This window comes from Equus asinus, chromosome 15 (assembly GCF_041296235.1).
Source record: "Equus asinus isolate D_3611 breed Donkey chromosome 15, EquAss-T2T_v2, whole genome shotgun sequence".
In the NCBI taxonomy this organism is placed as follows: Eukaryota; Metazoa; Chordata; class Mammalia; order Perissodactyla; family Equidae; genus Equus; species Equus asinus.
The window spans coordinates 34,389,756-34,415,066 of record NC_091804.1 but is presented as its reverse complement, the minus strand read 5'-3'; the positions used below and the strand labels follow the sequence as shown (position 1 = coordinate 34,415,066).

The 25,311-nt window shown below is 49.2% G+C and overlaps 1 protein-coding gene across 4 annotated transcripts in view; it reads right to left on the bottom strand.

Annotated features, from left to right (window-relative positions):
• TOX2 (TOX high mobility group box family member 2) overlaps positions 1-7,504 on the bottom strand; it is a 151,694-nt gene extending 144,190 nt beyond the window's left edge. For 2 of the 4 annotated variants that reach the window (XM_070485968.1, XM_044748354.2), the window contains exon 1: positions 6,029-6,408. Coding sequence is in view for 2 of the 4 variants with exons in the window: in XM_014845925.3 (XP_014701411.3) it covers positions 7,331-7,429 (99 nt within the window). In the remaining 2 variants the exon portion in view is untranslated. Of the gene's footprint in view, positions 1-6,028; positions 6,409-7,330 lie in introns of those variants that run through there. The other 2 variants (XM_014845925.3, XM_044748345.2) reach the window with 2 other exon arrangements.
• Between the last annotated feature and the right edge of the window lie 17,807 nt (positions 7,505-25,311).

Sequence of the window (25,311 nt, the reverse complement as noted above, 5' to 3'; positions counted from 1 at the left end):
CTTGTAAGACTCTTGTGTGTGAAACCTTCCCACACTCCTGGCACTGTCCCTTCCCCAGACAATGATATATTTAGTTATGACTCTGAATTTTAAGTCAATATATTACAGAACCACACAGCCTTTCATCTAGTGAAGAAAAGTTTCCCATTGAGTCGCTGAGTCTTCAGGATGGGGCTGAACCCCCTGGCACACAGTAGGCCCTCAATAGAAACCGGCTGGACATCTGAGAAACCCAGCAGTAACCAGGTAATTATATGTCGAAAAACCACAATCCTGTTGCTCATTCTAGTAAGCTCCAGAAATTGCAACTGTACAGTAGCAAGTTTAAGCATCAGGATAACTGATTGAAATTTATTATCCCCCGTTAGATAACATGTTTTCACTAAGACATAAAATTACAATTTACCACGACTCATTAAGTTAATAATTACTTACCATATGTTTTTACTGCTGCTCCCAAACCACACAGAAAAATCACTATGTAGGTTTTTGGTCCGTGTAAACAACATGACTGCCAACCATGTGGATATGGGATTTACCGACAGGGAGACACCGGACTAAAATACTGGGCAGAAAGCACGAGCCCTAAAGCTCTGCCACTCTCATCACCATCATCTCCTAGTTTACCTGCACCGAACTTTCGAGATCAGTGGTTCCCAGACAGGGGCGATTTTGCCCCCCAGGGAATACCCGGCAAAGTTTGGAGACATTTTTGGTTGTCATGCCTAGGGAAGGGGTGCTCCTGGCGTCTAGTTGGTAGAGATGCTACAAGACATCCTATAATGTATGGGACAACTCCACAAAAGGAATCATCCGGTCCCAAATGTCTGTATTGCCGCACTTGGGAAACACTGTTCTGTATTAAAGAGAACTTCCATATCTGTTACTTTAATCTGAGCTTCACAGCAACGATATGAGGAAGGCATTGCTGTCCCCTGGGACAGATGAGAAAACTGAGACCTGGTGCGGTTAAATGATGTGCACAAGGTCCCCCCGCTCGGTCCGTGAACGGTGCAGCTGCGATCTGAACCAGTCTCCTCTGCCCTGTAAGCCCACCTTCCCTCCCACACAGATTCGAGAAGGAAACAGAAGACACAGAGCAAAGGAGCAGCTGCCTGTGGATTCAGAAGCCTGAACATTCCAACAAGCAACCTCTTCAAATGGAGGCGCTGGGAAATCAGATCCAGAGGCCACGGCGTGGAAACGCCCATCTTAGGAAGATTTCCTCTGCAGCTGCTGGGGTGGCCAGGCCTCCAGCAGCCCCTGCTGGAACCAAGTTCCCCTCACATTTTAACTTTCAACTATGCTGCTCTGTGCCAATAGAGATGAAAGCACTTCCTGCTGGGGCCAAGTGCTGTCTATGCAGATCTCCAAACCTCCAGACAGGCACCCCCACGCGGAGGTGGGGAGGTCGGGAGGTGTCGATGTGCCCATTTTGCTGATAAGAAGACTGAAGCCCAGGGAGGGGAAACAACTTGCCTGTGCTGATGATGGTGAAGGCAGTGTTCAAACCCGGGTCTGCCGGGTTCCACTATCTGCGTTGCCTTTATATCCTGAGACCAGCTCCAGGATGTCAGAGAAACCAAACAGATGGCCCTACAGAATCACACAGTGCTGGCTGCCGTGCTGCAGGGGGATGCTTTGGCCAAGGGTGAGACGTGGGGCCTTGTCCTGCGTGCGCAGACTCAGGGCTGCTCTTCCCGGCTTCTTGGCTGCTCTCCGTGCTGGGCTCTGTCCTCTGTGCCTACTCAGGGAGGGCCCTCTGGGAATGCCAAGTCAGCCAAAAGACTCTGGACCCCTGCCCTACCCTGGACTCCAAGTGCTCACCACAGAATCTTCTGATTATATGAGCCAAACAGATGCCAAGTTACTGAAGCCACAGGGGACAACAGGCCAGCCTTGAATTCATTCATTCAGCAAATATCGGTAGAGCACCTATGAGACAGGCCAGCTCTGGGAACACAAAGTAAAGGGAGACACAGTGGTTTCTACCCTCTGAGTCATATGGGGGCCATCTCCCCCAAAATCCTCATCCTCATCCTTGCTGGGTGCACCACTCTCTACAGTGATAAAGGAGAGGCCCAGCCTTTATTTCACTGTATTTCCATACCACAGCTCTCATATTTCACAAGGCTAATGGTCACTGATTTTCTTTCCCTTTGCACAGAGAGGAACAGAGGCCCGGAGAAGATACAGACGTGTGGTCCTAGAGGACCTTCAGGACAGGCTCAGGGAGGGGCACAGAGAACACATTTAGATGGAATGTAAAGAAAGGCTTCCTAACAGAGATGCAGAGATCCCCAGGACCAGCCATCTCAGCTCAGAGCTCACTCAGCCCAGGGCTCCTTCCACAGGACCCGCCCACAGCCACCTGTGTCCCTAGAGAAAGAAGCTGTGAGGACCTCACCCACCAGGGATGCTAAGCAACCCTCACATATCCCAAGTTCGGGTGAGGCAGGAACAGCAACTCCCACTTCATGGATTTTCGTCAAAAGGAGACTCCGGTCATTCATTAACTAAGCTTGTCTAGAGCCGCATCCAGGTACCAGATGCTGTGCCCAGAGCTGTGTGGGTGGAGAGTTGAATCATCACCCACCCGCACATATTTACTGAGCAATTATGGGTCAGGCACTGTGCCAGGTGCTGGGCTTGGTTCCTGCCTGCTGGGAGCCCACAAAAACCTGTATACAAACAAGCAAACCGCTGCTACACAAAGAGTGGTCCAGCAGCAGCATCACCTGGTAGCTCGTTAGAGACGCAAATTCTCAGGGCTCCAACCCAGACAAGTGAGTCAGAATCTCTTGGGATGGAGCCCAGGAATCTGTTTTTAAAATCTTGCCAGATGATTCTTAATGTGTATATCAGTTTGAGAAACATGGTCTAGACCACAAGGCGTTCCCCAACCTCCCTACTTAAAACTGAAAATCAGCTCCTGGCCTTGGCACCCACTAACTCTCTTCCTTGCTTCACTTTTCCCCACAGTTGTATTGCCATCAGTCATAGCACCATGTATTTCACCCATATATTTATGATTTCCCATGTTAACATATAAGATCCAGAGGGCAGCAATTTGACTTACTTTTATTCGCTTTTGTAGCATCAATTGCCTAGCACAGTGCCTAGCACAAAGAGGTGCTCAATAACTGTTTGTTGATTGAATGACGGATGGCAGAACATGCCACATCCCAAGCAGTGCCAGTTCTTGGGGGAGACTAGAGGGAAAGAGAAGGTGGCTGGCCACAGAGCACTGCCTGGGGAAAGTGGTACCAAGGTTGGCCTTGAGGATATTGGGACCAGGGATGAAGGATGCTTGGAACACAGAGATGCTAAGGATCTTACTAGAATAGGGCCTAGGTGGTTGATGCTGTGGATATCTAATTAGCAGCTGGTGTGTGCCAAGAACCGTCTTAGCCTCCTGGACCTCAGAGGCAGGCAGTGTTGTCCTCAGGAGACGAAGAGGCTCAGAGATATTTGAGCCTTTAAATAACCTGCCCTACCCACAAAGAGACTTGTCTGAGAATGTTCACAGCAGCTTTATTTCTAATAGCCCCGACCTGGTAACAAACCCAAATGTCCACCAGCAGGTGAACAGATAAACCAACTGTGCTATATTCAGACAATGCAATATTACTTAGCAACAAAATGGAACAAACTACAGATAGACACGACACTGAGCAAAAGGGAGCCAGACACAAAAATGTATATGCCGCATATGGAGTTCTAGAACTTCAATATAATTAGTCTACTTCAGTTGAACTTAAAGCACTGATAATAGAAATCAGACAAGTAGTCTCCTCCAGAGGTGACGACAGGAGGTGTTCACTGGAAAGCAGGATGAGGGAACTTTCTGGAGAGATGGAAATGCTCTATATCTGGATTGGGAGAGTGGTTAACATCAGAACTCATGGAACTGTACACTTAAAATTTGCATTTTAATGCATGTAAATCATATCTCAGTTAAAAAATGAGCTAAAAATCATTTGCCCTAGGTCACAAAGCCATAGTGGGAGATCTGAACCCAGGTTTGCCCAATTCCAATGGCCAGGGCATACTAGTCTGCCACAGTTGAGCGGGGAGCCCTGGGCAATGCCCCCAGCCTGGTAAGGTGCCTTGCCAAAATCCAAATGAAGGGAATCCGGTTACCCGAGGAAGGATGTCACAGCCCCCTAAACCCCAAACCACAACAGAGACTTGTGAGGAGGCCAAGTAAGTGTCAAGCTGGGATTCAACTTGGATTCAGGCCTCAGCTCTGCTCTTCGCTGGCTTTTAACCTGCGAGTATGCTACTCCATGACTCAGTTTCTCCTTCTGTGAAGCAAGGAAGAAGGAGGGGATCCATGGTTCCCAGGCTTGGGCCACAGATCCTGGGGACCACAGGGCCACAAGCCCCTGTGCTTACCAGGCACTATTATTACATGAAATAAGCAATGTGCCTGCCTTATATCTGGTAAGCTATTTTTCAAATGCATGCTAATAGCATGGTGACTAATAAAAACACATCTATTTCAAAGCAAAAATGAAACCAGTGCAGCTTTTTGTCATTGTGTATTTTCTCAGACAAAAGATACCAAAAGAACAGCCACAGCTCATGACTTTGGTTTAGAGAGGCTGGAATCTCTGTGTAGAGGATTGCTAAGGGGACAGTCACCAAGGGAACGGTAGCCAAGGGCCCTTCCAGGTCAACTGCCCCAAGCTTGTCTGGCATCACTTTGGCAAATGCTTGGCCTCGTGTTTCTCAGACCTGGGTCCCTGTGAGACAAGCCTCTTGTCTGGACTCCAGGGACCAAGGCCCCCATGTGCAGGCTGTGTCCTGGTTCCGCAGCCCAGTCTATAGGGCCCAGTCTGGTCATGGCTACAACCTGGGCCTCAGTTTCCACTCCAGTTCTGATAGTGACCAGCTGTAAGGATTAAGCCTGGGCATTTCTCTCCCTAATCCCTCCCCATCAGCTCCTGGTCACAACACGCCCACCCTGCAACCATAATCACTGAAGACAACTACCCACCTGGGATCTACCAACAGGCCTCCTACCCACCCCCAGCTGAGCCGGGCAACTTCCCCTGCCTCACGCTGCCATGAGCCTGAAGGACTGACAAGCAGGTCTCACATCCAAGTGCAGGGGCAAACGTTTCTTTTACCTACCCTGGTGGCCCACCTGCCACCCTCGTCCACCTGCACACACCCTCAGCTCTGGGGCAGGGGTCCTAGATCACAGACGAAGACCAGAATCAACAGCCTCTCATTCCCTGCGTGGTTCCGTCCCTGCCCAGGTTTGACACTGATTCTTGCTGCTGAGTCAGAGCTTTATAGGGCGTCAGACTAAAGCAGGGGCCTCGTCTGAGCGCCGCCTCCCAAAGGCCCACGGATGGGACGCCCCATTCTGGCGGGGTTTACGGAAACCCCACCCCCAAAAGGAAGACTCCAGGCCAAGGGACACCCACCTTCCCAGACTTCGAGGCACAAATCCCCAATCCCCAACTATGCCCCTAAACCAGAGGCTGGAACCTTGCCAACTTCATATTTTAAAAAATAGCACAGCCAAAGGTAGAAGACAGACCAGCTGCCCCCACACCCAGCCGTCTTCCCCTCCCTGAGACTCCGCGTGCTACTTTTAATCAATTCTCCCTCCATCGGACTGGACGCAGCCCAAGAACCGGCCTTCTCTTAAGGACACCATCCCCCTCCTCGGCTTCTAACTTTGCCGGTCACCGGACAAAAGATAATCGCCCCCACCCTCCGCGAGACCTCGCCTGCCGCCCACTCCCGCCCCCACGCCGCCCCAGGCCCCGGTGGCCCTGGTCCCCACTCCCCCGCCCCGGAAGAACGGCGGAGGGCTTTGCCCCGCGACCCCAGGAGCCTCTCCCCAGGGCCGAGGACGCACTCATTGAGGCCCAGACTGGGAGGTCCCGCGTTCCGCGCGGGGACGGCCCCTTCCCGCAGCAGCCCCACAGCAAAGGGCTCGGCGAAACGCCTGCGGGGTGCAGTTGAGACCCCGGGAGGGCCGCCCCTCCCACCCCCGACGCGCACTCACCACGCAGCGCCGCGGGGCCCGCGCGTCTGCGCCACGGCCGCGGGGAAACCCACGCGCGCCGTTCAATCCGGGCTCCGAGTGACGAAAAGCCGCGCTCGCCTCCCGCCGGGCCCGGACCGATGCGCCGACCCGCGGACGCGCGGACCGTCTGGCTTCCCAACTAAGTTTGAAAGTTCCCTCCCGGGCGGGAGCAGGACGCAGACGGCGCGCTGCACCTAACCCTCCCGCCCGGGCTGGGCGCGGGGCGCGGGGCCGGACGCCCCCTGTCCGGGGATCCAGGCGCTCGCGCTGCCTTCGCGCCCGGCGCGGCGCCGCGGAAACCCGGCGGGGGTGGGGGCGGCGACCTCGGAAACGGCGCGGGTGGCCCTCACGGCAGCCCCAGCCTGGAGGGACGCCCGCTCACCGTTCCCGGGAGGGGACAGGCCCGATTGGCCATTACCAACTCGGGATCCCAGGCCCCGCGGGCAGGGACGGCCAATTGGTAAACGGCCCAATTAGTGCGCGGCGGCGCCGGGAAGTTAAAACCCCGACGCGCGAGTGTAGATGACCGAGGCGGGGACGGCGGTGCGGAGGCGGTGGCTGCCCTGCGTGTGTGACTGTGTGACCGTCAGGGCGATGAGTGTGTCTGAGGCTCACCGTCCATGGGGTGGCTGTGGGCGACAGTGTGCGCCTGTGAGTCACTGCGAGTGCGAGCGTGTGACTGTCGGAACGACTTCTTTGTGTGACTGTCCCTAGTTGTGACTGGGTGTGATAGCGGATGGGGGCATGTAACGGGGTGTGTGGCATCGTGGTGTGTAAATGGGTGACTCGTATGTGGCGGTGTGACAGTACGTGGGCGAGTGCGTGTCATTGTGCATAAATGACTGTCAGGGGGACTTGTGTGGGACGGTCAGACAGTGTAAGCAGGTGCACGGCTGTCTGCGTAGGACGGTCGGTCACTGTGTGTCAGCTTGTGAATGAATGTGCGGCTATCGGGGGACGTGGTGAGTGTGAGTGTCACTGTGCCATCGTGTGAGTGACTGTCGGGTGACTTCTGCCTGGGATCCGAACAACTCAGGGCGAGCGTCACCGCGAGGGTATCGGTGTGAGTGGCATGTGCCCGTCGGCGGGGCTGAGGTGTGCGTGTCCCCGTGCACTGGCACCGCCGGCGTCTCGCCCCGTGTGTCCCCGAGAGTGCCCGCGTCCCGAGCCGCCGGGGGACTCCCGGCCCGCGCTCCAGCTCGGGACGCTCCGGCGCTGGCGCGGGGTCCGAAGGCGCGGGCAGGCCCCGCCCGCCTCGGCCCCCACCCGGCCCCCGCCTACCTTGCCGCAGTGGTAATAGTCCAGGGGCGCCAGGCCGGCCGGCTCGGCCCCGGGCCGCGCGCCCACCGCGGGCGCCGAGGGGTACAGGCGGACGTCCATGGCGGGCGCGGCGGCGGCGGCGGCTCCGCGGGCAGTGCCTGGGCGGGCGGCGGGTGGGAGCGGTGTGCGCGCGGGTGTGCGAGCGCGGGGGGCGGGCCGGGGGCGGTGCCCGGAGGAGCGCCCCGCCCCCGCCCCGCCCGCCCGCCCGCCCGCGCGCTATTGTTCCGGCCGCCGGCGCAGCCGAGGGCCGGGGGCCCGAGCCCCGCAGGGAGGTCCCTCCTCCGGGCCACCGGGTCCCCCGCCTGGCCGTCCGCCGCTGGGGGTCCGGGAGGGTCGCGCGCTTGTCCAGAGGGCCTTTTCACGTCCCTCCCTTCGGCACCAAGGGTGAGGGGAGGGAGAAGCCCCTGCGACGCCCCTCCCCAGAAGTGGGACCCTCCCCACCCTAGATACTTAGGGCGTCGCTGAGCCCCACGCGGCGCGTGGGGGAGGGGGCGGAAGGCAGTGACAGGAACGCTTTTGGAGATGGGTGCTGCCTTCCCCGGGGGCCGCAGCCCAGCGCCTGAGGCTGATCTTAGGATGCCCTCCCTCCTGTCCCACTGGTCTGAGTCACTTCCAGAGGGGCCCTGCGGGACTGCTCCGCTTAAACCCTGACTTTACATATGAGGAAACTGAGGCAGGGACTTGTGGCGTCAGTAAGGGAGCTCCAGGTGAGTGGGCTCCGCTGCCTGGAGAGGATCTAGGACTGAAACCGCCCGGAGAAGGCAGAAGGACCGCGCCTCCCTTTAATGATACCGAGAAGGAGGACCATAAAAATGTCCTAGAAACTGAAGTTCTGAGGTCAAGGCCAGATTTTGCCCCGCCTCACGTTGTCCTGGAGTGAGAGAAGGACCGAAATGGGCTGGCTCCCATGGTGGGGCAGAAAGATGACCGAAACAGGCTCCCTCTCCCACAGAAAAGGCCGCCTACCTTTGCGCGTCACCTACTGGCGGCTGGCCGGTTGCTCCTCCCCTTTTCATCCGTGAATGGTCTACACTGGCAGTCTCTACTCCCTCACGTCCCACTGACCGCCCCCCTCGCCGCTCTCTGGTACCTGGCTCCTACACACCCAGGTGGGAAGGGCCAGAAGGCAGAAGTAGGTCAGAGCGGGATTCCTGGGTAGCAGCAGGACATGGGCTGCTGTTTAGAGAGGAGGGGGTGAGCCTCCTGTCCACTGGGGAGCCAGCTTGGAACTCAGCTCCCAACTTTGACTTGGGCTTTGCCGTTCCTGGCCTAGATCTAGGACCACTCTTCATGACCATAAAGATCCACTAACACAAGACAGGTGTGGGAAACAGGCTTTCGCTAAAGGTTTGGGAACAACAGAGGGAAATTACAGCTCAGAAAGGAAAGCACGTCTAAATACATTTCAGCAGTCATTGTTTCTAGAAATACATTGCCGTATCTCTTCAGAAGGAATTTCCCACCCGCCCCTCTCCTTTTTTTTCCATGTGCACATCCAGCTGATCCAGCACTGTTTATCGAAAAGATCACCTTTCCCTCCACTTCTCTGCAGTGTTAGCTTTGTCATAAATCAAGTACTCCACGTGTGCATGGGACCCTTTCTCAATCCCCTAGTCTATTCCATTAGCCTGTTTTTCTCTCCTTGTGACATTATCGCACTGTCTGGGTTACTGTAGCTTTTTAAGGTCGTAACGTCCCAAAGAAAAGTCTACCCACTTTTTTCTTCAAGACTTCGTTGGCTATTCTTGACCTTTGCCCTTTCATAGAAAATTTTGTCAGTTTGTCTGTTTACACATACACAAGTCCGCTGGGATTTTGATTGCTGTCACATTGAATCTTTAGATCAATTTGAGTAAAACTGACATTTTCAATCTTGTCTTGCTATCCATAAACATGCTATGTCCCTTCATTTATTTAGGGTTTTTTTTTTTTTTTAAGTTCTCTCAGCAATGTTTTATGGTTTTCTATGTAGACATTTTGCACATCTTTCATTAGATTTAGTCCTGGGTGTTTTATTTTTTTGATGCTATTATAAATGGTCTCTTTATATGGTTTTTTATTTTCTGTTTGTTGCCAGTACAATGTGGTGGTTTTAAAACAAGTCAACAAATTCTTTGACACTCCTTCCAAGGGGCTGAGTCTAATAAACTTCCCCTTTAAAAGCTTGTCTTGGGGCCAGCTGGTGGCCTAGTGGTTCAGTTCCTGCGTCAGCTTCAGTGGCCCAAGTTTGATCCCGGGCACAGACTTATACCATGGTCAGCCATGCGGCAGCAGTGACCCACAAAATAGAGGAAGATGGGCACAGATGTTAGCTCAGGGACAATCTTCCTTAAGCAAAAAGAGGAAGATTGGCAACAGATTTTAGCTCAGGGACAATCTTCCTCACCAAAAAAAAAAAGAAGAAGAAGAAGAGGAAGATGACTAGCCAGCCAGTCCCTGGTTGGACCAGCCCCCTTATGTTCCAGTTCCATCCAGATATCGTCTGACTGCAACCACATGAAAAACTCTGAAATATCCAGCTGAGCCCTTCCAGAGTCCAAAATGCATAGATACCATGAGAGGTAATAAGTGATTCTTGTTATTTTAATTGAAGCCATGGCTTTAGTTAAGCCATGAAGTTTTGGGGTGATTTGTTACTCGACAATATAGATCTGGAACATATATAGAAGTAGATTTAATGTCCTAGTATAATGGACATTGTATCCAGCGACATTGCCAAACTCACTTATTATAACAATTTGTAATAATCTGTAACATCTAACAATCTGTAGACTCTTTGGCTTTTTAAAAAATATACCATATTCTATCTCATCTGTAAAAACAAGATTTTTAACTTTTTCTTTTCAGTCCTTATACATTTTATGTCTTTTTGTTGCCTCATTGCACTGGCTAGTATTGCCAGGACAACATTCGAAAGAAGTTATAATAGCAGGCATCCTTGTCTCATTCCTGATCTCAGAAGGAAATCTATCAATATTCCACCTTTAATTGTAGCTTGATGTAGTTTTTAATTTATTTTTTTGTTCAATTTCATTTTGTTTTGTTTTGTTGTAGATATCTCTGTTGTGGGTCAGGGAGGTTAATCTCAGCAATCCTCAGGGGCAGGAAATAAGACCACTGTGGCCGTTTTACAGATGAGAAGAATAAGGCCCAGGGAGGAATGCTCAACATGACAGTGTTAGAAGCAGGACTAATTAGCAGTACCTAAACCTGGAAATCCCATCTGGAGCACTTCCCCCTGCCCACCACAGTCTCGGTCTCACTAACTCTGTCCAGAGCAATAGAACAACATCTACAAGGGCACGGAGGCCCATGGCAATGGGGCAGCTGTAGGCAGCTATTTGGCTTCTCTGGGGTCTGCCAGCAGCAGCAAACACCACCCCTGTCACCTACGTCCACTCCCTTTCCTAAGGAAAGGGTCAGCACCAAGGCAGTCTTTGGGAAGGCCAGCAGGGAAGCCTGGCAGAGAAGCCATGTGGACCCCAAGCTTGGGCTTCCCCTTGCGTGTTGGCAGTTGTTCAGACAGGAAGTGGATGACTGGGTTCCCCCAAAGAAACACCCCAGCCTCATTTGTTGTCCTCAGGATGGGAGTGGGGCTTGAGCCTTCCTCTCTTCCTCTTGACCCCATGTGGCATCTGTGAGAAGACAGTCTCAGGTTTCAGCCAGTGACCAGCTGACTCAGGCCAATTTGATCACACCCTGCCTACAGCAACCCAGTTTGGGGACCCAGGATATCTGTTTGTGCATCTTTCGGTTCTCAGCTTCTGGTATCATAAATAGCTGAGATATCAGAATATAGATGTATCTTACTATGTTTTATCATTATCTAGGTATGGTAAGGCAAACAGATCAGGAGACAATTGCCATTGAAAAGACAGTTTGTCACTCACAGTTTCTAAGGGGAGAGGGCACGCCACACCATGGGGGGGCCACACAGGGAAGCACCAAGGTCACTCAGGAGGCAGAGAGAGAGGGAAGAATTGTGGGCAAGAGCATTCATTGTGGTTTCCGCAGGAAGGAACAGGCAAGGCCCAAACTTAGGATTGGCTAGTTTGAACAATTTCAGCAGGCTCTGGGGACTAGGGACTGTCCCTAGTTTTCTGTTACTGGCCCTGGGTGAGTAGAGTAGATGGTTAGTGGCCTGGAGTGTGAGAATCTGATAAGAGGGCATGTGGGCTCTGGATTGGTTGGTTTATATTTGAAAAGCACATGCACAGGTGGGTTGTTTACTATCTCTAGGAAATGGCTAACCCTAGAAGGGGCAGCCCTTCAGAGTCTGTAAGGCCCCAGACATCACAGCGTCTAATACAGAAAAGACATGGTTAATACAAGATGCGTCCACTTGCCCATGGGATCGCAGAGGGAAATGAGTCCTACTCCAACTATGGCCCCCTTACCTGGGGAAGGTCTCAGCTTTCAATCAAAATGACCAACCCCTAAAAGACAACTGTGGCTGAGGAGTTAAATACCCAACTGTGGGAGTCCTTGGGTCTCATCATGAATATTCCACCTCTTTCTCCTGATGGCATTTAGTAGAATTGTACTTCCCCTCTCACTTGAATTTACGTGTGACCATATGACTTGCTTCAGCCATGGGAACATGAGCCAAAGTGATGTGTGTCATTTCCAGGTGGGAGCTTTAAGAGTGTAGACATATTTCACCCTATTCTTTTTTCCTTCACCCACGAAAACCCTAACAAACTCCAATTCATTCTTTAAGACCCAGTTCAAGTAACACCTCTTTGGTGATGACTTCTCCAAGACTCCAACTCATTGCTCCAATAACCATCTGCACACAGGACCATTAGTGTCGATTTCACCCGAGCGTAGTAACACCTTTGCCCTATGAGTATCTCTAGGACAGAAACTATGGCTCGCTCGTCGTGGTGCCTCCAGTGACTCGCACAAGGGCTGACGTGGCAGGGCTGCTTTATGCCCTCCTCCAGGGGAGGCAGCACTTGCAAGGACCAGCCTGTCTACACCACACCTCCTCAGGAAGAGGTAACCTCTGAATTGTTCAGATTCCAGGGCACAGATGGGCCTCGTTTGCTGGTGAGAGGAATCACAACTCAGAGCATGTAGGTGAGGCCCAGTCAAATCTGTCTCTTCCTTCCCAGCACCCAACGTGCATAAGATCTGACTCAGGTATAGATTTGGTGGGATATGTTAAGCCAGATTAGAGTGTGGAAAATGGAGGTCCCCAGGGAAAAGCTCACCTCTCTTAGATGGGGTCCTCCAAAAGCAGATCCTGAGGCAAGGATCCTACTGCAAGTAGTTGATCGGAAAGTGATCCCAGGACACACAGTGGGGAAATGAGACAAAGAAAGGAAGACAGTCAATAAAGGGCAAATTACCACCGCGGGCACCTGGAGCCTAACTCCACCGAGGAATTCTGGAAAATAATGTGGAACGCTGCCTCAGAGTTATCTCACTTGAGTGGCAAGGAGTTGACATCTTTACCTACCAACTCCTCACAGCCTTGATTGAAGGCTGCTCCCAGAGGCATTAATTCCCAGGCAGTTCAGCCTGGCAGGCAGAGCGGGGCTCTGGCAGCCAGAGAAGCCCATTAGAGAAAGACATGCAGGTACCAGTGGCCAGTAGCCGGGGCTTCGTGTGCTGGAATGGTGCCGTTTGTAGGGATGTGGACGGAGAGCTGGCAGTGTCTGCGACAGTGCTCAGGTCCATCTAATAACAGAGCAGAACGCAACTTTCCTTAGACACTCTTGCTTCGTGTGTGTGTGTGTGTGCACATGTGCTCCATCTGTGTGTGTGCATGCGCACATATGCGCATCTCCTTTGGGAACTTGGTTGAGGTGGGAGGCTATTGTCTGAGGAAGCAGCTGGGCATTCCTGGGGTCCTGGCCATTGTACCCCCCCACCAACAGCCTTCCAGCCTGTCCATGATTTCTGACAACTGGCTGAGGGCTGAGTCAGCCCACAACTTTCACTCAAAATGTCTGCTGAACAAAGATCAAATGGACCAATGCATGTGTGGCAGAAACGTTGGCACAAGATGATTTGCTCAAGCCCTGGCACACAAAAGAGCACGAGACCTCAAAGGCTCTGAGTTCAAGTCTTGACCTCTGCTCAACTCCTTGTTTAACCTTAGCCAAGTCACCGCACCTCTTTGAGCCTCAGTTTCCACTTCTGCAAAATGGGGTGGTAATGCCTACTCCACTGGTCTGTGAGAAGCAATGAAGAAATAGATAATAGAGCACTTCTAAAACCCTGAAGCACTATTAAATTGTGACTCGTTGTTATAAAAAGATGTTTTCTCATCAACAGTTCTAAAGAAGGGGACTTCTCCCTCATGTCCCACCCTTGAATCCCTCTCCAGCTTTCCAGAGGGGCAGTGCCAAGGTCCATCTGGGAGACTTCACACCCTTTGGAGTTTCATGGGGAGAACAAGTCGGGGTGGGAAGGAATGGGGGAGGGTGGAGAGTCCTTGGGAGAGGACTGAAGTTCATGGAGAACCTGCACCTTATTTTGGGACCCTCTCACCAGCCTTCAAGGTGGGTGTTATTATCAAAGTACCTTTTACAAGTGAAGAAACTGAGGCTTAGCAAAAACTCCCTGAACCTCAGCCACATAGTCAGGACGTCGTGGAGCTGGGATTCATACTTGAAATCCATGTTCCTTCTACAACGACGCACTACACTTGAGTTTAAATTACATCGTGCAAATTGTCTTACAATACAAAGAGCTTGTCATGGGTGAGCTATCTGGAACATATTCCCGGAGAACTCTCAAAGTCTCCTTGCCTTTGTCTGCCATGTGCACACCTGCATATTAGCGTGTGCTGGATTATAAGGAGAGAAATCAGAAAAATTAAATGCAAATGAACCCCACTCCAAAAAGAAATAAGAAAAGAAATCATGATTTACAGCCACCTAGGGGAAATAAAAAAGATGCTCTAACAGCTGGAATTACTGAGTGATTGATGTGTGCCAGGCACTGTGGTGGTACATCTATTATTTCTACTAATTTTGACAACAACCCCATGAGGTAGCTATTACTCTTATCTCTATTTTACAAATGAGGAAACTGAAGCACAGAGAGGCCAAGTAACTTATCTGCATTAGTACATTGTGTAGCCAGGATTTTCAACTAGCCAGTTTGGCTCCAGAGCCCACACTTATAACCACTAGACCTCACTGCATCTCTCTGACCTTACATTTAAATTTCAACTTAAGCAAAAAAGAAAACCCTGCTAATGTTTTGAGAAGAATTACATTTAATTATTAAGTTAACTTGGGGAGAATTTAATTTCTTTGATAAAAAGTCTTTCAGTCATTGAGATTTGATATATATGTCGATGTCCAGGAATAATATTAAAGTTTAGAATATTTCTGTAATATCTGGGAAGCTTACTAAACTCTCTTGTTTGTTCTAACAGTTTTTCTGTAGATTCTCTTGGATTTTCCTGCTTAGATGATCAAGTTATCAGGAGAGAAAGATTGATTCTGCTCTTCCTTTCAATCATCTTACTACTTCTTTCTTTATCTTTTTCTTATTGCATTGTCCAGGACCTCTAGAATCAATGTTCAATAGAAGTGTTGATATCAGGCATTCTTGTCTTCTTCCTGGTCTCAATAAACACGCTGGTTACATTTCACCATTAATCTGTTGAGTAAGATACTTACTGTAAACTTTTGGTAATACTCTCTATCAATTAATAAAGTTTCTTTTTATTCCTAGTCTGTTAAGAGATTATTTTTGGGGGGCATGAGTTAGTTATAGTTTACAATTTTTTTTAGCATATAGTGAAATAATCATCTGGATTTTATCTCTAACTATTAATATGGTATATTATATCAATAGATATTTTTCATGTTGAACCATCCTTGAATTCCTGGGATAACTGTTGGAACTTCTATTTGGTCATAATTTATTTTTTAATACACTGCTAAATTCCATTTACATTACTTCATTTAGAATTTTTTGCATCTACGTTAATAATTGAAATTGGTCTTAAACTTTTTTGTACCATTGTTGCCAAGCTTTGTGTGTCAAGGTTATACTGAACTGATTTTGCCTAATGAGTTGAAGAAGAAGAATTTCGATTACTGATTCCACTTCTTAATTAAAATTGGATCATGATGTCCTATATTTTTCTTCAGCAAGTTTTGGTAAATTATACTTTTCTAGAAAGTTGTTCATTTCCTCTAACTTTTCAAATGTATTGGTATAAAGGTGTTTTTGTATTATCTTATGGTTTTAACAACTCTACTGTAATATTATCTATGCCTTTACTCTTTTTTCTTAATCAATCATACTCAAGGTTTGTCTATGTCATCAGACTATATTTTTTCTATAATCTGTATTTTCTATATTCTCCTCTAATCTCCAAATTTTCTACAGTAACTGGGTAAAAAAATTAACATTTTTAAAAACAAAGATAATATCTGTAAAGTACCTGGCACTTAGAAAGTGTTTGGCAAATACTAGTTAAATTAGTACATGAAAAATACTTTTGGTCACATGCCAGAGACTCGAGACTCAACAATGATCGAGACATGATTTGTGCTTTCAAGGAGCTCACAGTTGAACTTGGGAGACAGGCAAATGAATAATCGAGTACAGTGTGATAAACGTATAGAGGTTAGTGCAAAGTGGAATGGGAACACAAAGGAGGGCTTCCTGAAGGAGGTGGTGCTGAGCTGGGCAGTGTAGGATGAGTAGGAGTTAGGCAGGTGAAGAAGATAGGTGTCTCTTGGCCCTACCCTTGGGCCCTTCTTCAGTTGACACAGCTCTGAGCAGGAGTGGACTGCCTGGACTCAGGAATTGGTGATCTTAAGCTTCCTTCATTTCTCTAAGAAAATGTCTGCTAATGTTTCCTCCTTCTAAGGATAAGGATATTCCAGTATATCCAGAGAGGACCTAGTCACCTCTCTGTCCCATATTCTCCATCACCTCTAGTAGCCTCAGTGATGTACAGGCTTGGGATAAGGAGAATAAAGATATAGTTGGTTTTACTTCTCACCTTGAAGAAGACATTTGACAAAGTCCCTTATAGAGACATTCTCTCCCCAACTGCTGGTGGCTTTGTAAACAGGCCCAGCCTTAGAGGGAACATCAGAACAAGTCCATTACTATAAAAGATGTTCAACTTTCTGATCACTCCCCTCCAAATCTCTTCCCTGGGGTCTCAGGAGATCTATTTAGCAGAAGTCTAAATTTCCTGGTCCAAAGACGTTCAGAGAAGTGGGGCTTATAATGGCTAAAACTGGACAGAGGGAGTAGTTTGATTAATGGCCATGAGAAAGAAGAAGGGTGTCACAGTCCTGGAATGCTGACAGCAGCCACTCAGCTGTGGACTCTCTCAAGAAAACTATTTACTGAGCATAGATAAATTAGGTGAGAATTCACCTAATTCTCCCAGCTACCTGTGAGGTTGTTGCTGTCACCATTGCCAGCTTACAGATCAGGAAAGTGATGCTCAGAGAGGTTAGGTAACTTGCCCTAGAAAACTCCGGATCTGAGATTCAATGCCAGACCGCACGGCCCCAGAGACCTTACCTACTGTCTCATATGGGGTCACATCCCCAGTGCTTGGGACAGTGAGGCCCTGGGTGACGAAAGGATGGAATGAGTGAAAAGGAGAATGAATTAACATAAAGACTAAGAAGCAACGTGGGGAAATTATTGAACTATAATGGTAAGTGAAAAACAAATGACAAAATGGTGTGTGAGATGTGTGTGTGTGTATGTGTGGAATTAACTGGGAAGGAGCATGAGGGAACTATCGGGAATGATCCTAATGTTGTATATCTTGATAAAGGTTGGGGTTACACAGGTGGATGCAGTTGCCAAAACTCAGAGAAGGTGCATTTAAAATTTGTACATTTCGTTGCATGTAAATTTCAAATCAAAAGAAAAAATGTAAACAAATATTGGACTCTAATTAATGATATACATGCTGATGTATTTTAGGGGGAGTTAAAGAATGTCTGCATTTGAAATGTGTCAAAAGAAATAAGATGGATTGATCGGTGGATTGAGAAAGCTAGATGGATAGGTGATAAAGCCAGGACAGTACAATGATAAGGGCCGAATCCGAGTGTTGGATATATAGGTGTTTGCTATAATATTCTTTCAACATTGTTTATTAAACTGTCATAATAAATTGTTGAAGGAAAATGTCGTGTATGTTGTGCTGGCAATTGTGTAAAGACATTTGTGTCTGACACGTTTGCCGGCATCCTGCCATTGACGATGCTTTCCCCTTTAAAAGAATGCAGAGAGAGCCCTTCCTCCCCCTTCCTTCCTTCCCTCCCTTCCTCCCTCATTTCATCCAGCAAATCGAAACAAAGTGCCAACACTCGGTTGGCAGCAAATCCCTTCTCAGTTCCCTATCTCTCCCAAGGCCTGCTCACCGCCTTCCCCACGCAGCAACAGTTACTCCCTCCCGATGGGTGTCTGCATAGACCTCGACTGAACGCAGAGTTGGATGGAGATCACACACACCCACGGGAACCCCACTATGCCATCAGCCTCGGAGAGCAAGAACCTGGTTTATCTTCGCATCCTCCACCCCAGCTCTTGGCCTGGCATGCGGTGGATCGTCCAAGATCGATTAGGGAATGCGGAGACAGAAACACGGGGAAAAAAAGTGTCCTGTGTCGAGCAGGTGGAATTCCAGATGATTTTTTTCAAACTTTCTTTAATGGTGTCTGATTGCCTTTTGGATTAGAAGAACCCACAGCTCACCCAGGGGCCCCAACGATGCCCTCAACGAGGCTTTTCATCCCAGTTTTTCCAGAGAGGAGGACCGCGCATGCTGACTTGCAATGCTGCTTGTTTGCTCGGCTCTCTGTTTATTGTTGGCTTATTTATTTTTTTTCTTTCGTTGGCCATATTGTTCCTTTAAAATATTCTGAGAAGGAAACCACTGTACATAAAGAAATTTGAATTTTTGAATGCCCGCTTCCCATCTGAAATGTCACTTGCACGTTAAGTCTGTGTCCCTGAGTTGCTGTGGCAACCTCGGCAGCACTCTTTGCCCGGGGTGACAAAGGGGCCCTTTGTTAGCCGGGAGGCCAGGTCTGGGTGCAGGGACATCCTATTCAGCCCATCGTAACAAAGGAGCACACGTCCCCCTCTCTGAGCAGGGCAGCCGCCGGCCCGATTATGCCTGCACTGTTGACAACCTTCCATGGGGAGACCGGGAAAAGAAATCCCCTATTATTGGCATCTTTGAGCCAAAGTTGTTTTTTCTTTTTTTCTCTCTCTGTGCTGCTTTCCGTACAAAAACCCCTGCAAAGGGCCCCACTCATGCTCTTGCAAAGAAAAGCACTGACTGTGAGGCCCCCCTGGAAGAGGGACGCGGCCCCCAATCTTAATTGAATCTCCTAAACTTGGTTATTAAAATGGCAACTCCAGCAGCAGTGAGTGAGCAGACAGGTTCTTCAACTTTTACCAAGCAGCCTGGCCCTGGTCCCAAAAAGGGTCCTGGCTGCCCTGGCTCTGGAGTGGCCTCTGTATCCAAGAGCAAGGGGCTCGCACTAATGGCAGTCCCCCCAGGTACTCAGATCGGATCTGGAGCTCAGGTTTCATTCAGCCTTGGACTCTCCTCTGTCTCAAACTTCCAGTCCAGTTGGGGAGTCAGTGTCTTGCCCAAGTTGGCTGAGCTGGTCACCTGAGAGCAAGGCCAGGACCCCAGCGCCCCAACTTCTAGGCCTAGGCTCTTTAAGATCACAGGTGAGTGGAGAACAGCTCCAGGCCCAGGCTGCAGCCCATGGCCCTCTTTCTGCTCCCAGAGCCCTGGGGCTCCACCCCCACCACCTGCAGTCCTTTCCTCTATCACTGCTGCCACCAGAATCATCTTCACATTTCTCTTTCGATGTATGTGGTGGCGAAGACCGGGAGCTCCGGCACAGCCAGAAATAGTGTCTGTCTTACTCACTGTGCACCACACCAGCACAGTGCTTGGCACATGGTATGTACTCAGAGACTCTTGTTGAGCCAGTGCATTATGAGTAAATGAATCTGTCCGTATAGACTCATTTCATCCTATCAGCCACTCTCTGAGGTTGAAGCCGTTTTCTCATTTCCTGCTGTCTTCTGTTGCCAGGTCCAGGGTTGGGGCAGGCTACCAAGAGGGCAGATGTCGTCTCTTCCCGAGAGGAGCTGCATTCAGACAGACCCGTGTGCAGACACAGCAGTGGAGGGCAGTGAGCGCCCGATGGAGGTCATCCAGGGGCTGCAGGAGCTGAGGGTGGAGGCTGCAGGAGGCAAGAAGACAGGACGGGAGGAGTACAGGTGGGCTTCCAGAATGAGGACACTCCCAAACGAAGTCTCAGGAATGCCCAGGAGCTGGCTGAGCAAAGAAAAATGTTTCAGTCAGAAGAAACAGCAAAAGCAAAGGCAGAGTGGTGTGAAGTAGCCTGTTATGTGCAGGGCATCCCATGAAGCTGGCTATTGGTAGAGAATACAGAGCATGGCAGAGAGGGCCTGGGTACAGCTGGAGAGGCAGAGCCAGAGGGAGGACCCCGTGAGCCAGGCTTAGGAGCTCAAAGCCAAAGTGACCATGTGCAGCTGTATAGGTTGTGTCCTGTGTAAAGTGGGTGAGTAGAGTTGAAATCCAGCCTGCATTCTGCTGGCCAATCCCTGTGGCCATGGCTGAATCCCTCCACTTAAAGAGGCAGTGAGGTCACTTGTCTATTCCCAGGGATGGGCAACAGTGTCTTCAGGCCAAACTTCAGGCAGCGTGTGTTGGGGGAGGGGTGCCAAGTCCAGAAGCAGGCCAGGCCAGAATCAGAATAAACGAGCAGACCCTGGAGAATCGCTAGGGGCTACTTGGGCTGCCAGGGATGTCTGAACCTGCACCCTCCAGTCCACCCAAATTCTCCAGCCTCCTGCGCCAAGAGGCGAAGGCATTTGCGAAGGAGCCGTGGACACTCTCAGCCTTCGAGCTGATTCTAGATTAAGAGAGAAGGGAAGTCAGGAGGGCGCAGATTATGAGACAGGGAAGAGATTCTGGCTTTGGAGGTCTCCATGGGATGGGACTGGAGGGACCATGAGAAGGCTGAAGATGTACAGGAGGCCTGCAAGTTGGACATTTCAATTTACGATGAGGGAGCAGAAGTACTAAGGGGCAGACTGTCTCTGGGGTGCATCCTCAGCAGTGAGGATGGGATGGTCTTTGGAGAAGGGGAAGTCCAAGACCAGAAGACTGGGCAATGGGCTGGATCTCGAGGGGGGAGAATGAGGCCTCAGGCCCACAGCTGGGCTTGGGGGTGAAGCAGTAACCAGACCTCCTCAAGGAAGGGTAGCGATGGAATGTGCATTGTGTCCCAGGTGCCCAGCCTTGCTCCTTGCACATGGTAGATGAGCTATAAATATTTGTTCGATCAATGACTGAATTGATGACATCAGTGACTCGGCTATCCTGAATGTCATCTATGAATGCCTGAGAGGTTTGGAAGGGAAGGAAACAGAGGAGGGGGTGCCAGGGGAAGTGGGTACATGGAGAGTGTGCATCTTTTAGGGTAACATTAGCTGCTGTAACAAATAAACCCCAAATTTATTGGGTTAACCTCAAAATAGATGTCTGTTTCCTGCTCACTGCAGAGTCCAACCTGGTTGTTCCTCCTTGGCTGAGAGCTTTCCTCCACGTGGTGACTCAGGGGCCCAGGCTTCCTCTATCTTGGGCTCCACCATCCCCCAGGGCCCTGGAGTCCTTTGCATCCAGCTGGCAAATAAAGGCCAGGAGAGTGCAGAAGCCCCAACCAGGAAGTGACACATCACTTCTGCTCACCTTCCCTTGAGGAAAACTAGTCCATGGCTCACCCTAGCTGCAAGGCCGGCTGGGAAGTGTAGTCCCACACTGGAAAGATGCCTCCTGAAAACAATGTTACACCATGGAAGGGCAACCCAGATTTTTGGTTCGCTGACATAGAAGGTAACGGGAGTGTGAAGAAGGTGGGGTACAGATCTGTGGTAGTGGCCAAGGACACAAGAAGCCACCAGGTGAGCCTTGAATCCAGCTCTTGGCCTTGCTGGAGGTTCTAACTGGAACATGGAGAGGAGTCGTGTGTGCGGGGAGTGCCTCTCCCACCCTGATTGCGACATTTGATCCTCACTGAGTCCTGGAAAATGGAGCTCTTCAGCTCATTGCGCATTTTTACATGTGAGGAAACAGGTTCTCAGAGAGCCTTGAGCAGTCACCCGGGGTGAAGCCAGAACTAGAACCCAGGGCTGTGTTGGCCCATCTAGTCCACTGTATCAAAACTGATTCTCCGGAACACCACCCAGATGTTTGTGTTATTCCAGAAAAACAGCGTACCACAGGGCACATCTCAATCTTGTCCCCAAGCACAAAGAGAGCAGCCTGTGGCCATCAGGGTTGTGCGTTTTCTTTCACTGACAGCTGGAGGAGGGGCCTCGATTCCCAGCCCCCAGAGGCGGGGCTTGGTCAGGCTCACCCTGCTGTGTCGGGAATTCTTCCATTATTGCTCAGCAACTGGGTTACAAAGTATAAATCTTTGAACATGTTTTTAAACACTATCAACTCTGCTCTGTGTTTGCTCCTCTCCCTCCGTCCTGAAGCTGGACCCAGACAAAAACCTCTTTTCCATCAAAAATTCAACAGGACCCTTACAAAGTGACAGTGGATTAAATAGCAGCATTTATGATAAGATTTCCTCCCCGACCCTCATGGCTTCTTTTTTTTTTTTTTTAGCCCAGCACCAAATATCAAATGCTAAACACTGATCTCAGCTGCTTTGAGACAGGCTGTGTCATTCCACAGGTGATTTCACTTTGGACACTGTGAGCCTGTGTTAGGGCCTCATATTAGGTTAATACACACAGAAGGATCATCAGCACTGTACTGCCAGCGCCCCGCCCAGTGCCTGGCACACAGCAGGTTCTGTATACTTGAGATGGAAACTCACACCTGGGGTTTCTCTGACCCCCCTGAAAGACAGCGAATTAGAGTTGGCCAAGAAACCCCTTTCTGTGGCTTTCCATTTTAAATCCAAGTGTTCTCACGTTGCCTTAAAATTTATAAACGCACAAGCATGGAGAGTATTCCCCGTGCCTAGCATGGTGTGGCTCAGAGTAAATAACCAACATATCATTTGTTGAATGAATGAACCAGTTAGGTAATTAATGTCTCAAGATGGGCTTTCACACATCACATTATTTCCTGAAAACAGGACATGTTTTTAACTTCCCTGTAGCCAAGGGAACTCATTGCAAATTGGAGGATTGGCAGATGCAGAATGATAGCTCTGGGGCCCGTGACGCCCGCCTCTGCCACCCGCCTCTGCTCTGACCTCCAATCCTACCTGTCTGAGGCTCTCACCCTCCATTCCTCCCCTCCAGGACTCCTCTCCCAGCTCCTGCTCATGACCTGCACATCTCCTCCCCACCCTACCCTCGGACTCCACGCCCCAGCTCCCCTCCAAACCACCAGTCCTAGCCCCTCACCCTCCAGCTCAGATGCCCCCCTCACTACCCTTGGTAGGGGAGGGAGCAGGAGGGCTCAGGGTGGGCCATCTAGCTAGGAGTGGTGGAGGCCAGGGGTCTCTAGCTCCTGGCACTTAGGAACCTCCCCATGGCCCAGCCTGCACACCTGGAAGCTCCCCTGCCTAGTGGGCATTCAGGGCCGTGAACACCTGCATGAAGGAGGAGCTGGACAGTCTAAGGCTCTTCCTCCTAAGTATGTATTTAACTCCTGATTTTACTCCTACCCCAAAATTAAAATTAATGTTATTAACCCTTTCTTTCATATGTATTTTTTTCGTCCACGTTGGTGTTTATCTTTTAACTTTATATCTTCTTTTGCTCTATAGAAATCTATCTTCATGCAATTAAATCTGTCAATCTCATCCTTTAGTTTTTCTAAAGATCACTAAAACATTCTCTTGGGTTTTTTTATATTGTATGATTTACAGATTTTTTTTCTCTTTTCATCTTTGATCTATCTCTGAAGTTTATTTGGGAATAAAACCCGAGGATAGTTACTAGCTTAACTTTTTATCCAAATGGCCAGCTGATTTAGATACAATCTAATGAATAATTCATCATTTCCTTCCTGAATGTGAAACATCAACTTTGTTGTATGTGCCGAACAGCCACGGGTCCCCGAGTCTATGTCTACTCTCTGGCCCCTTCCATTCCCTCCGCTCAGTTTTCATTACTCTGCTTTACAACATGTTTTAGTAAAAGGACTAGGCAAGTCCCACTCGTTATGCTTCCTTTTCAGGAAATGCCATTCTATTCTCTCATACCCATTGTTCTACATTCATAATAATCTTGTTAAATGCCCATTAATTTGAGAGGATGTGTTTTTATTGAGATTACATTGAATTAAAGACTAATCTGAAAAGAATGGACATCCTTACTATACTAAATCTTCCAATCTGGGACAGGAAGTCCTATTACTTATTTGTTAGTATATTTATTAAAGTTGTATTTGATATCTGTCAGTGGTGATTCATTATTTTCTCCGTATAAGACCATTTCCTGATCATGTTTCTAGGAATCCTCCTTCACGCACTTGTTTACTTGACTTCCAGGAGACAAGGCTTTCCTGCTTTTCTCCAACTCCCAGGTGGCTCCTTCCTCATATCTTTTGCTGGTTCCTTCTCGTCTCCCAGATCTCTTGACATTGGGCCCCAGAGCTCAGGCTTATAACCTTAAAGGATTCTACTGAATAAGTAAGCAATTCAGGGACAAATATCTTTGTGCAAATGGGTCTTCCCATGGTTTGAGTATTTTTCTCCTTATGATTCCTCACCAGTGGGAACATGGAGCAAAAAAGCCACGGAGGGTACAATTCCTTATCATGTCAGTACCAACAATGGTTGCCTGGATTTCTGGAGGGTTAGCTTGGCCCAGCACAGAGAGCTCTGGGAGACTGGGCTAAGAAAGCTCGCTTGTTTTAAAGTTAAGCTTCTATGTTGACCCAAGAGTCTAGCAATCTTGATTTGAAATGCAAATGTAGAAGCTACATTTAAGAGGAATTGTGGTAGACTGCAAAAACGGCCCCTCCTCCACAGGTAGAAGCATGATCTCTGGAATAGCCAGTCCTGGGTTCAAAACTCAGCTTTTCTCTCCACTCACGGTGGGGCCTTGGGGAGAAAAACTTAACATTTTCTGAGCTTCTATTTCCTGGTCAGTAAAAGGAAGACAATAATACCTAGATGTTGTGGGCATTCATTTATTCATTCAACAAATACATATTGAGTGCCTGTCATATGCATGGCACTGTTTTAAACACTGGGGACCCGGCACTGATAAAACAGACAAAGATCCATGCCTTTATGGAACTCATATTCCAGGAGAAACAGACAATAAGAAAATAAACAAAATTATCAGAGCTAGTAGTAACTGCTAAGAAGAAAAATAAAACAGGAAGATGGAATGGAGGCAAGGGGTTTCATTTAAAGTGGAGTATTCAGGGAACGACTCTTGTCAAGGTGACATTTGACTAGAGCAGGTCATGGGTGAGAACAGGGAGATCATTTAGATGCAATGACAAATATTCAGCAGAGAGATGATGGTGCCTTAGGACCCAGGGGGAACCGTGAGTATGGCAAGGATATCTTCAAACTGTTCAGCCTGAGAAATTATAAGAACTGAGTTGCTGTTAAGTAAGCTGCCGTTAAGATTGAGGGTGGAGGAGGTTTGGGGAAGATCAGGAATTCAGTTGGGAAAAATTCCACTGGAGATGTCTGTTCACTTCCAAGACGAGAGAGCAGGCAGGTGGCTGGATATATGGGTCAGAAGCTCCGGAGTGGCCCAGATAAGCAACACAAATTCAGGATTAAATAAGAGAATCAAGTAAAGTGTTCAGAGCACTGTGAAGCTTAGAAAAGAGACAGACAGCTCTGAGCTGGGCACTATGCTTGCTGCCTGCTAACTTGCTCCAGCATATCAGTGTGCACAACTTACATGGATGCCTCTGCAAAATCACGCATAGTTTACATGTC